General features: G+C 36.8%; 1 protein-coding gene across 7 annotated transcripts in view; it reads left to right on the forward strand.

The window, feature by feature from the left end:
- Utrn (utrophin) overlaps positions 1-12,131 on the forward strand; it is a 484,152-nt gene that overhangs the window by 420,028 nt on the left and 51,993 nt on the right. For all 7 annotated transcript variants that reach the window (XM_027402009.2, XM_027402014.2, XM_027402008.2 and 4 more), the window contains 2 exons: positions 1,555-1,756; positions 8,497-8,582. In XM_027402009.2, coding sequence (XP_027257810.1) covers positions 1,555-1,756; positions 8,497-8,582 — 288 coding nt within the window. The remainder of the gene's footprint in view (positions 1-1,554; positions 1,757-8,496; positions 8,583-12,131) is intronic.

Below are 12,131 nucleotides of genomic sequence, written 5' to 3' on the forward strand. Positions count from 1 at the left end.
CAGAATGTTTGCTGCTCTTTTAGAGTAATAAGGTTCAGTTCCCAGCACCCACACCAAGTGGCATACAACTGCCTGCAACTCTAGCTTCAAAATATGTAATGCCTTCTTCTGACCTTCAAGGACATTCCCACCCACATGGCACACAGACACACACACACACACAGACACATAAATAAACATCAAGATAAACCTCTAAAAATATTATCAGATTATCTTCGGGCTACATACATAAGGTATATATAAAACATAGACACTTTCTGTGTTAGACTTGGGTCGCATCCACAACAGCCCTTGCTGAGTTTATGCAAATGTTACAAAGCCACAAAGGTAGAGAAACTGAAAATGCAAAATACTTACCTTACAGCATTTCCTGCCACGAATTCTTAGCCTGTGTCTGCTGTCACAGACCTTTGTACATTATTCTCTCAGATGTTGTTATTCTTTCTTTTAGTAGTGTTACCCAGATGCTCCTTAAGAAGGGGTTCCTTGCACACCCTAAATGCTGTAGCACTGGCCTTGCCCACCTTCTATGATTTGCACATGAAGAATAAAGATGGAAACAAATATGTCAAGACCAGAGATCTTAGAACCTGTCTAAATCCATCTATCTTAGTTACAGGTTGTCTGAAAGTCATGGGAAGTAGGCCTGATTTGGGCCAGTTTTGGTTGTGCAGGACAATTCTAATTTGATTCTCTTCAGGTAGTAGAGAGTTATTAATTTTCTATAAAACCTGGTTCTTTTTATTTGTTTATTTGCTTCATTTTTCTTTTAACTATCCCCAATGTCTTTTAATGTCACTGTATACATTTGCAAAAACTGCTAAGGATGATTAGTTTGAGGTTGTATGAAAACAACTGGTTGAAGACACTAAGGTTATATTCAGGGTATGCTGTTGTTGTGACCATAGGTAGCAAAAATTGCTTTACATTTCAAAGAGCTAGAATGAAGGATTTTTAATGTTTTGCTTACAGAAATGATATGTTTGAGGAGATGATGGGTTACCCTGATTTAAACATCACACAGTATAGACATGTGTTGAAAGCATGGAGCCTCTCATCAATATGTGCAACTTTGGTGTTTCAATGAGTATCGCTTAAAAATAAATTTAGAAAACGTCAGACATAATTAGCACAAAAGGATAGGTGGGGAGTGGTAAGCAGACTGTCTTCTCGAGTTAAGAGGAGATGAACAGTGTGTTAAGTTGAAATGTTCTAATGTTTGAAATAATACTAAAGACTTAGATCTTTCTATATTGAAAAGTGCAAAGAATCTAAAAAAAGGAATGCCAAAAAAGAAGGAATTCAGAGGTCAAAAATGGGGAAAGCTCCAGAAGCCCCAGAGTTTAGATAGAAAACACAAAGAAAGGTAGATAGAGGATTTTGGAAATGAAAGTCGGAAGTGTTGTTTATTCCATTAACAACTGAAATTAACTGAGAAGTATCAGCTCATGAGTTGAACAATCCAGCTAAATGCTAGAGAATAGAATTGCTTGTGCTTCAGTGTTGTTATGTAAGGCAATGACTGTCCCTAATTCTTCCTCTTGATGTGATTAGTGGATCTGTTAGAGCTGAATACAACAAATGAAGTTTTCAAGCAGCACAAACTGAACCAAAATGATCAACTCCTGAGTGTCCCAGATGTCATCAACTGTCTGACCACAACATATGATGGGCTTGAACAATTGCATAAGGACCTGGTCAACGTTCCACTCTGCGTCGATATGTGTCTCAACTGGTTACTCAATGTTTATGACACGTAAGTTTGTAATTTATCCGTTAAATGACTATAGTGAGTGAAACATGTTGATAATAAACTTGGCATCATCATCATCTTTATCATCATCATTGTTGGGTGATACTAGAATTCTAAGCCAAGAACAAGCTTGCACATACTAGGCAAACACTTCACCACTGAGCTGCATCTCAGGCCCTAAAGTGATTTTTTAAATATACTTTCATAATCCTTTTCTGCATGGAAAGATTTGTCTTGTTTAAAGTAAATGATTTTCCACGTCATTCAGATCCTAATTAATAGGAGAGTAAGAAAGAACACTCCTCAACCTTTTGGCTAAGATCAAGTGGAAGAACACCTAACTTCTTTTATGACTTTGTTCTCTCATGACTATCAAGGGAGGCTGTCTAAGTAGCATTCTTTGTCAAGAAGCAGCTAGGGAAACCTAAGGTAGTCTGATTTCTTTCTCTTTGTTCCTTACTTTCTAAGTTCATTATTTTCAAAAGAAAAAAAAAACCCTTACATTTATGGTGAATTAAAATGATTTATTGGCATATAAGAATCTCTATAATCTTTGTATGATAATTTGAGAGTAATTTGGACAGCAATGAATAAGGCTCAACTGATCTAAATCATAGGTTCATTGCCATTGTGGTTATGTTTGTATAAGGTGCTTTTAATAATTGATGCTATAGGGTGTGTGTAATTGAACTGTTTCTCACTGTATGTAAAGAACACCCTCAACTTCCTGCTCAGCTCACCCCCCTCCATTTGCATGACCCTTCTGATTTTGACAATGTATTTGTGTGCTAATCAGTTATGAAGACTTGCTGTGAGCTGGCATTTCAGAAATGTTGGGAATTTTTCATTCTTCTGGTAGGGGGTTGGAGTATGCAAAGATGAAAGAAGGAAATGAAGACTATTGCTTTTCTTCCATCTCCTCAAAGTTAGTTCCCATTAACTAGCTCTAAAAATTTGCATGTGTCAGACTTCGGATTTGAAGAGAACAATCATAAATGCACATGTTGAGTAGCTGAATGATTGTGTGTAAGAAAGAAATGATGATGCTAGCTTTAGACATGATTCATCTATAATTTTTGCTTTTTTCATTAGAAAATTGCTTTATCTTTCATTATTAATGAATACCGTCAAGTCTATCTTTAAAGAAGACTAACAAGGTAGTCATTGTGTGCTTGAGCACGCCTGAGGAGGAGGCTCAGTAACTAGAAAGAATTCAGGATTGACTGCAATACATTGCTATCTGGTGTCTTTTTATATGTTGCTTTTTAATACAAAGTTTTAATTCTCCCAGGGTACAATATTAATGTTTGCATTAATATTTCATTAATTTGCTCAAATGTCTTAAAGCCTCGAAGGAGATCTTTTCTACAGTAAATTCACCAAAAATAGCTGGTCATTTCAAAGTTTTCTGTGCAGTAGCCTATAAAATGGACTCACATCTCAGGAAGAAAGCTAAATTAGAACATCAGGGACTTCATCTGAGCCATGGAGTTTTATGGAGAACCCTCTTCCCCCAGCAGTGTCCTGCTATGACAATGTTACATTTCTAGGCTGCTGAAAGAGAATGGGTAGACTGGGTTGCTCAAATATCATTTTCTCTCATTTGTAAAGGCTAAAAGACTGAGATCATTGTGTTGGCAGGCTGATTTGTTTGTTGTTTTCTCCAGAATCTCTCTCCTTGGTTTTTCACTGGCTATCCTCTCTCTGTTCCATACCTCATCTCTTTCCCTACTGGCACACCAGGCATACGAGACTAGGGTTTTCTCTTCTAACTTCATTTTAACTGACTGTTTAAACATGAGATTGGTGAGAAAAGCCAGTGATCTAAGATACAAAGAGTTAGAGGACTCTGGTGTATGAATGTCAGAGGAGCATAGCTAAGCTCAACATGCACACATATGCCATTCCCCCTCTAGAACAAAGGAGTAGTGCCACTTTGTGGGGACTCAAGCAGTGTGTGAAATGTTGTGATTCATTTCTGGGAGTTAAATGTTGGCATAATTCCATGTCTGACTGTCAGATGAGAACTCATGAAACTGCTACAATGATACAGTTTTTGTTTTTGTTTTTGTTTTTAAACTTGAAAGGCAATGCCTCGAAATGTGTCATTGTTTTAATGGAGAAAAAGCCTGCAATATTTAACTCCTCTTTATGCCAGTGAAATATATCAATCACTCTACTGGATCAGATGGGTTCCCTTCAGTCTCCCTTCCTATCTTGGAGTAAATGAATTAGGCCATGGAAAAATTAGTTACTCTGTAGGGTGGTAATCTCCAAAGCTGAGAGTTGACAACCTAAGTTTCTCTACAGCGTGTGGCTTATTTATTTATCTATGCAATAGCTGTTAACTCTATTTGAAGCAATGGTATTCTAAGTTAATCTGATAAACTATAATTTACTCCTTCCAGAGTAGGGATCCTAGACATTAGAGGATCTTAATTCTTTGAACTTAAAAATGATGACTGTGTTCAGCAACTTTTTTTAAAGTTTTATGTAACAGATTTATTGTTCTTAAAGAAAATGTTTCAACATAGGTTTACTTTCAGCACAGGTGTTGGGGGAGAGAAAGAGTTTCCTAGGAAAAGGACAGTGCACACCCAAGATAGATGAGCCAACTTCGTGAAAGACTTTCATTGATTTACTTATTCTGACATTCATTATGTTAGTAACCCAACACTATCATAAATAGCCGATGGATGAAGTCAGTTCACACAGAGGAAGGTATACTTTGGATAGTCATGTGAGAGGTTTGAGCGCATGACTGCTGACTTGCCGCTTGCTGTATGTGAGGTAACACAACCAGGTGGGAATGCTGAAGGCACAAAACTGTTCACTTGATGACCAAGAAGTGCAAGAAAGGGGACACTTCTGTTATCTCCTTGAAGGGCTTGCCTCTCACAGGTCTTCCACTAGACCCTAGTACTTAAAGTTTCTGCTACGTCCCAAGAGCACTACACGAAAGACTAAGCTTTCAACACATGAGCCTTGGGGACCATTTCAGATCTAAACTACAGCATTGTTGTGTATTTTCAACTACTTTATTTACTGTAGGATGATGCAACCAGGACAGACCTTTGCAACTGCAGCTTGAAACAATGAGTCATGCAAACAGAGGAGATGAAAGAATTCTAATCTATGTATGGCTTAGAGATGAGATAAGATCTTTCCATTCTGTCCTCTATTTAACTGATTGAAAACCTGACACGGTGGTATACCAGAGTTTATATTTAACGACCTGTTACAAATTAATCATAGTTAGGAAACCAACTTGCAGATTTTATTTTCCTAGGCACATGGGTATTTGCATCATATTGCTATAGCTAGGACAATCATACATTATAAATCAAGTAAACTTTCAAGTTCTAACATGCAGATTCTCCTTATATTCTAAATTTCTTGCTCTGGTTGCTATGTGACTTGGCAACTACTTAACTTTGGCATCTCAATTCCTCATCTGAAAAATTGAGGCAAAAATATCTGCATAGCTTGTTTACCAGGCAAAAGGTGAGTATGAAGGGCAAATAAGCTAATATAGAATAGTATAGAAAGGGCTTTATAAACGGTAGCTCTCAAATTGATTCCAGTTATGGATTCATGGCCTCACTCAGTCTTCATCTTCCCAGGTTAAAAAGTCTGAATTTCACAATCTTCCTTCTGGATTTAATGGAAATCAAAACCGTTTAAATCATGCTTCAGAGAAATAATTTGCAACACTTGGTTCAGACATTTTTTTTCTCTATGGAGAATATTAGCTCCATTTGTTATAGTAAGTCATATTTTCCCTACTATTCTGAGATGAATATAATTTTAAAGGTACTTAACTTCACAGTTAAACTAATTTCAGAAGTTACTTACAAAAACTGTCAGGGGAACAGAATAATTAGATATTGGGCCAAATCACTCACTCTTGGATTTTATTAGCTCCCAGATGCATCTCTGATTAGCTATCCTACCCACTTGATATCAAAACTGTCTATGGTGTGGTCCCATGTATACACAGTTTGATCGACAGTGGGCCTGAATAAGAATGATCACCCCACCTGAAGTTTTGGAAGGGGTGTCTTTGCACCTATGCCTGTGTTCTTTTGCTCAGGCTTTTGCTATGACATCCCATGTCTGTCTCTTACGTAGAGGGAGGAAGGCAGTACTAGGGCTTGAACCTAGAGCCTCCTCCATGCAAGGCAAGCATGCTGCCACTGAGCTCCAGCTGCAGGCCATGATTTTGACTTCCTTATCAGTTGTGAGAAGCTGTGGGCTGCTCCAAGTGCTCACAGGAGCCTACCAACCACAGGGACCTTGTGCCTCATTTTTTCATTTCCTCACATAAGGGTTGATACTGTGTTTCCTGTAGTTATCCTCCTGTCTTTCCTCCCTACGGAGTGTGTGAGTTTATTGAGTAAGGATCACATCTCCTAGATTTTCTTGGTACCTAAAGTTCACAGAACAATTCTGGGATCATAGATTACAGTAAGCCTTTATAACTTCTGAGGTTGGATTAGATAGATGATTGACTTGTCGTCCTGATGATGTATCTCTCTAGTGTCTTCCCGGTAGACAAGAGTTCGGTTCTATTGAGACCATTCTGATCCCTTAAAAGATTGTTTTGTTCTTGTCCACATCTATGCTCCAGTCCCTTAGTGCAGTCATTCAATAGTGTTATTATTTTCTACAAGTCAATTGTCTGTGTTCAGAGCATAAACTCTTTCCAACTCTTGAAGAGAATAAACATTGTCTATTTCCTGGGATAATTTGAAAAACACTAAAAAGAAATTAAGTGGAAACCCGATTTGTAGCATGGCTTAGTTTGTTTTGAAACTGGCTGATATTTCTTGTGACTAAGCTGGCCTAGAACTTGTAATTTTTTTGGTCCTCTGCCTCTTGAATGCTGAAGGTACAGTTGTTGCTACCACACTTAGCTGTAATTTAAGCATGCTTTTGTTTTTGAAGAACATTTTATATGTTTTGTATCATGGTATATATGCAGACATTTGCTTGATCACTTATCACTTGAGAATAGAAGAATATTAATTAGCATGACTAGCAAAACACCAACAAAACCAAGAGCTAAACGAAATGTAGCAATAAGATTCAGACTACACCCACATGTTACAAATATACTATATTTGTAACTATAGATTGCAAGTATATTAGTTACTTTTCTTCCTTTTTTTTAAGATTTATTTATTATGTATACAGTGTTCTGTGTGCATGTGTCCCTGCAGGCCAGAAGAGGGCACCAGATCTCATAACAGATGGTTGTGAGCCACCATGTGGTTGCTGGGAATTGAACTCAGGACCTCTGCAAGAGCAGTCAGTGCCCTTAACCTCTGAGCCATCTCTCCAGCCTATTAGTTACTTTTCTATTGCTGTTATAAAACACCATGACCAAGGCAGTTTATAGAAAGCAGGGTTTATTTGGGCTTGCAGTTCCAGTGGCACTAGAGTTCATAACCATCATGGGAAAGTGGCAGGTGTGACTACAGTATGGTGGCTGGAGCAGCAAGCAGAGTGAGAGCAATGGGAACCTCCAAGTCCACACTCAATAACATACCTCCTCCAGCAAGGAGACACCCCCTAAACCCACCCAAATAGTCACCAAGTGGGAACCAAGAATTCAAACAATTGAGCCTATGGGGAACATTCCTAATCAAACACCACACCTCCTAAAACTCTCCAACAGCTCCACCAACTAGGGACCAATGTTAAATACTAACAGGGACATTTCTCCTTGAAACAACCACACTCAATCTTGCATGTCCATATGATAACATGAACATTTGCTTACTGGTTTTAAGTATGTTATATATGTACCTTGAAAACTGCCCTAAGAAAACTTAGAGTAGGAACCTAAACTGAAAACAGATGGAGATTGAGACAATAACTTTAGCAATAAGGGTTTTTATTGTTCCACTGCAAAGATCATCTTGCTTGCTAATTTTACAGTGCTTTTTCCCATCCGGTACCTACTACCACGACCAGCTCTTGTTTAACAGCTTACTAATACTTTGATAGATACTGGAATAAAGACAGCCCTGCTTTTACAGATAAAATAAATCTTTCTTTTAGTCAATTCATAAGTGAAATTGCAATTGTGTCTCACTGGCTTAGTGTGAAAGTATTTCCTAGTGCTGATTAATTAATACATTCCATTTTTAATTACAATTTCATGTTTCCCCAATACAGATTTCACGCCTTCCATTTTGAAATCATTCACTGTAAAAGTTGCAATAATTTATAGACTACATTGACAAAGATCAAAATAAATGAGGACAACAAGTTTTAAAGCTTTACAAACACTAAATCTTCAATATATAATTTTCTACATAGGATTTTGATTTTAAATTTCTTAGTATTCTTCTCTTGCTATATAAAGTTGCATGCATACTCTCTATAGTTTATATATATATATATTGATTTTGCATTTATAATCAATGTATTTTACTTAAAATATTTTTGGAAGTGAGGTCATTTTGGCTATATGATTGCTGTTTTTTTATATTCCTTTAATTTGTTCATGTACTGTATGTTGTGTGTACAATGACTTTGGTGTATTTTTTTCTGGACTTGTTTAAAGACCGTTTTTAAACTAGGTCTTGAGGTTGTGGTGCAGGTTTGACAGTAATTGTTAAAACTAAATAGAAAAGTTGTATCTTTAATTTGCACTTATTTGCAGTGTTTTATCCTCAAGAAAGAGACATTTAGCATACTGTTCTAAATACATATAACCCATCTTATAATTTCAGGGGTCGAACTGGAAAAATTAGAGTGCAGAGCCTGAAGATTGGACTGATGTCTCTCTCCAAAGGCCTCTTAGAAGAAAAGTACAGATGTATGTAAGACCTTCTGTAGCATGGCACTTGCAATAATAATATCCATTCACTGAGGACTGGCTTTATATGGTTTGCTGTAATGCCAGTTTCCAATTTTGATGACCTTACTATACATTTACCAGTTCGGGCAAGCAGAATCTTGTTTGTGTGATTTGAGAAGCTCATAATTGTAGGTGAGATGACTGGATGGAGTAACAACCATGAACAAATGTGTATCTGTATTTCATTTAATTCTTAGGATATTCTCCCCATAATATAGGTTTCATAGTTTCCACGTTTTTCCCTAAGCAAATTAATGCCAAAATGCATCAAGAATCTAGTCTAGTCAAAGGCTTTGACCCATTAGAATGTTGGGCTTGAACTAGAAGCAGTTTTTTTTAAGCATTGTGGATAGATATGTGAGCATTACATCTGTAGACCCAGATTTTTTTTATGACTTCAAAGCCCCTTTGTTACCTCTTCTTTTTTTTTTTTTTTTCTCTTATGTTCAATGCTTAAAAAAGAAAAGATAAAGAAAGGTAAGGGGGACTAAAACTTTTACTAGCATCAATTCTAAATGGCTGTATTTTGTAGTTTTGACATTATGAAATGATAAATGCTTTCAATTTATATATTTTGGTTGTTTATAGTCCTTCAGTAACCCAGTGTTGCCCCTTTAGCTCTCAACTACTGAAGTATATCTTTGCATGTTCAAGAGAGGGAGACCTGCATTTACACCTCTCCCATTTAGTGACCAAGTGTCATTAGGTAGGTGCCTTGAGTATTTATAGTCAAAAGTAATGTTACTTCTGTTTCCTGGGCACTGGGCTGCATTTCAGCGGGTGAAAGATGAAGCCAACAATTGTAGCATCAAAGGAAGTTGAGTTAATATATTACAAGTTGCCAAAGACAGCAGTGATAAAATAAATGATCACCATCCCCATGTGTCTCCAAACTCATCACCATGGTAACCGTCTTTTAGTTTAATTTGTCCATAGAAGATAAGTAACCTGTTACTGTCAAGCCTGTTTCCAGATGATTTTGTACAGAAAAAAATCTGTGTATTTGGAGGAGAGGAAGGAGGATAATTCATGAATAGGAAGATATCAAAAGAGAAAATATGGGTACAAGGAAGGATTGGGATTAAGGGAGTCTATTAATAACTCAGTGGTCCAGACCATGCTAAACATTCACAAGGCCCTGGGTTCCACCCCAGAATCAAGAAAACAAATTTTTCCCCAAAATGGTGGTATTTAGTCATTGTTCTTATTACTTATCTAAATTTTGTCTCTCTAAAAAGCATGCTGCATTCAAAATCATGTTCTTTTAGGGATAACTGTTATGTTGCTTGATTTTGAGTGCCAAGCCTAGAACCTGAAGGCATGATCTTCTTACATAATTTGGCAAAAATGTTAAGGAAAGAGATGTGGATTTGGATAGAGCATAAACTTGCTGTGGGATCAAGAGGTGGGAGTCTATGATTCTGTGTGAGCCTTGCAAGCCCTGTAGAGAAAAGAAAACAAAAAGGCCTTATGTAAAGTTTGTTTGGTGGCCCTTTGTTTAGAACTTCAGGAGTATTCATCATCATCAGAAAAAGGTAAGTTTTCTAAAGCTGAGAATTTGGCATTCTAACATGATTGAGAAAGGAAAAAATAACTGAAAAATCAGTGTTCCAAAATTAGGAAAAGATTTTTTTTCTTTCTAATCATCTATGATTCAGGATTTTCATATGCTCCTAGAAGACTAGGGGCTTCAAAGGGAACAGTTACATCACAGTGCTGAGCAGACACTAACTAAATTCAAGCTCAAGATTTGCATTTTTGGCCAAACAGCAGTAAATGCTCAGATTGGGCAGGGAAGCAGAAGCCCAAGAAGAAGGGAAGTATTGCATTTTCTGCAATTTAATATATACCACAATGGATTCCACTTTAGGACACAAATAAATCTCTTGGGTTAAATCTTTCATCAAAGTCTTTACCTCAATATTGAGGCTGTGGGAATGTTCTGAGGTTCAGTTTTGCTTCTTCTATTGAAATCCTTAGCAATTCTGATTCTACACTTGATTTCCCCAGTGTTGTGAGAACGTCTTTTCATGATTACATCCTTTATGAGAATTAATATTCGAGATAAATAAATTGCTCTTCAGACTCAGTGGCAAGAGCCATCCATATGAAAACAGATTTTATGATGGCTGAAGTCAGAATTCTTCACCCCTCTGGTTCCTGTGACTTGTGACTTAGTGAGAACGGCTCTGGAGTAGATTTTGGCATTCTATGTGCCTTCTTGCAAATGGTCAAGAGCTTTTGCAAGCTTCTGGCTTCAGCAGAAGCATAGTCAGCAAGCATCTTTTGGGGAGCCCTTTGTATCTCCCCTGTGTTGATTTATTCAAGTTTGTCTTTTGGTTGTTGTTGTTGTTGTTGTTAATTAAACAACACATCGTGGCCTATTCTCACATCCTCGTACTGCTTTTTGTGTCTGACTGTAATAATAGAACTTAGATCTGTACTTGGTGACACTTATTTCTCTAGTGTCTGTGAGTCGGCTCACCTTAGTGGCATAGCTTTCTGCCTCAAAGGAGGACAGTTGGGCAGATTTGATCTCTATAAAGACCATTGTACATGTACATAGATGCTCAATAAGTGTCATTATGAGAATTCTGGGTCAATGTTTTGGGGCTGTGGTAGTCTTTTTTTTTAATGATAAAACAATTGGAGCTCTAAGAAAATCTAAGTGAACATGTGATAACAAAAATTAAATTTATCTCAAATGAGTTTGCTTTCCCATCGTGTGCTTATAATTAAAGCTGTATTTCATGATAATTACTGTGTCAATATCATTCAGAATGCTGCAGTTTGGAACTTCACTGTTGACACTGTTAGAGCTGGCATCCTTCCCCTTTGACAAGAGGAGAATAACGTTTTATCTGCTGTTCATTTATCAGATATTGTTGGAAAATAGTTTTGTAGAACCCCCTAAGTGTTTACTCTTCTCTTCTATCCTGAGCACCACATGAAGAGCATTTAGATAGCATGTCTCTTGAGTCATTGGACTTGAAAACGCCTCAAATGTGTCAATTTCTGTAACAAAGGGGGGCTATTTCTTTATTAGCTGTGTCTCCCTGTTGAAAAAATAACTTCTTGAATGGGAATCTTGTAATAACTGTGATCCCCAATATGTTGCCAATAGTGGAGCCAAGATAAATATCCTAGGAAGACAGGTTTATGTTGTTGAATTCAGAAACTCAGGAAACAAACCAGTGTTTGTTTTGTTTAAGCACAAGAAAGACAAAGGATACAAACATTTTCAAGTCTCAAAATTGAAAAAAAAAGTTTCATTATGTGGAATAAAACAAAAATATCTTATATAACTAATAAATGCCAAAAATGAAAAACTAAACCTCCTTGTATTTTTTAATATAGAATATTAAATGAACATAGACATACCTGAAAGAAGATGCAAATAGAATGTTGAATTTTTGAGTGAACACAAAAGTTGGTAAAGCAATTGACAAAATGTAAAAGTATACTTTATAAACTATATCCTTTAGCAAATCGTGAGGGGAGCTTTGT

Source organism: Cricetulus griseus, chromosome 2 (assembly GCF_003668045.3).
Source record: "Cricetulus griseus strain 17A/GY chromosome 2, alternate assembly CriGri-PICRH-1.0, whole genome shotgun sequence".
NCBI lineage: Eukaryota > Metazoa > Chordata > Mammalia > Rodentia > Cricetidae > Cricetulus > Cricetulus griseus.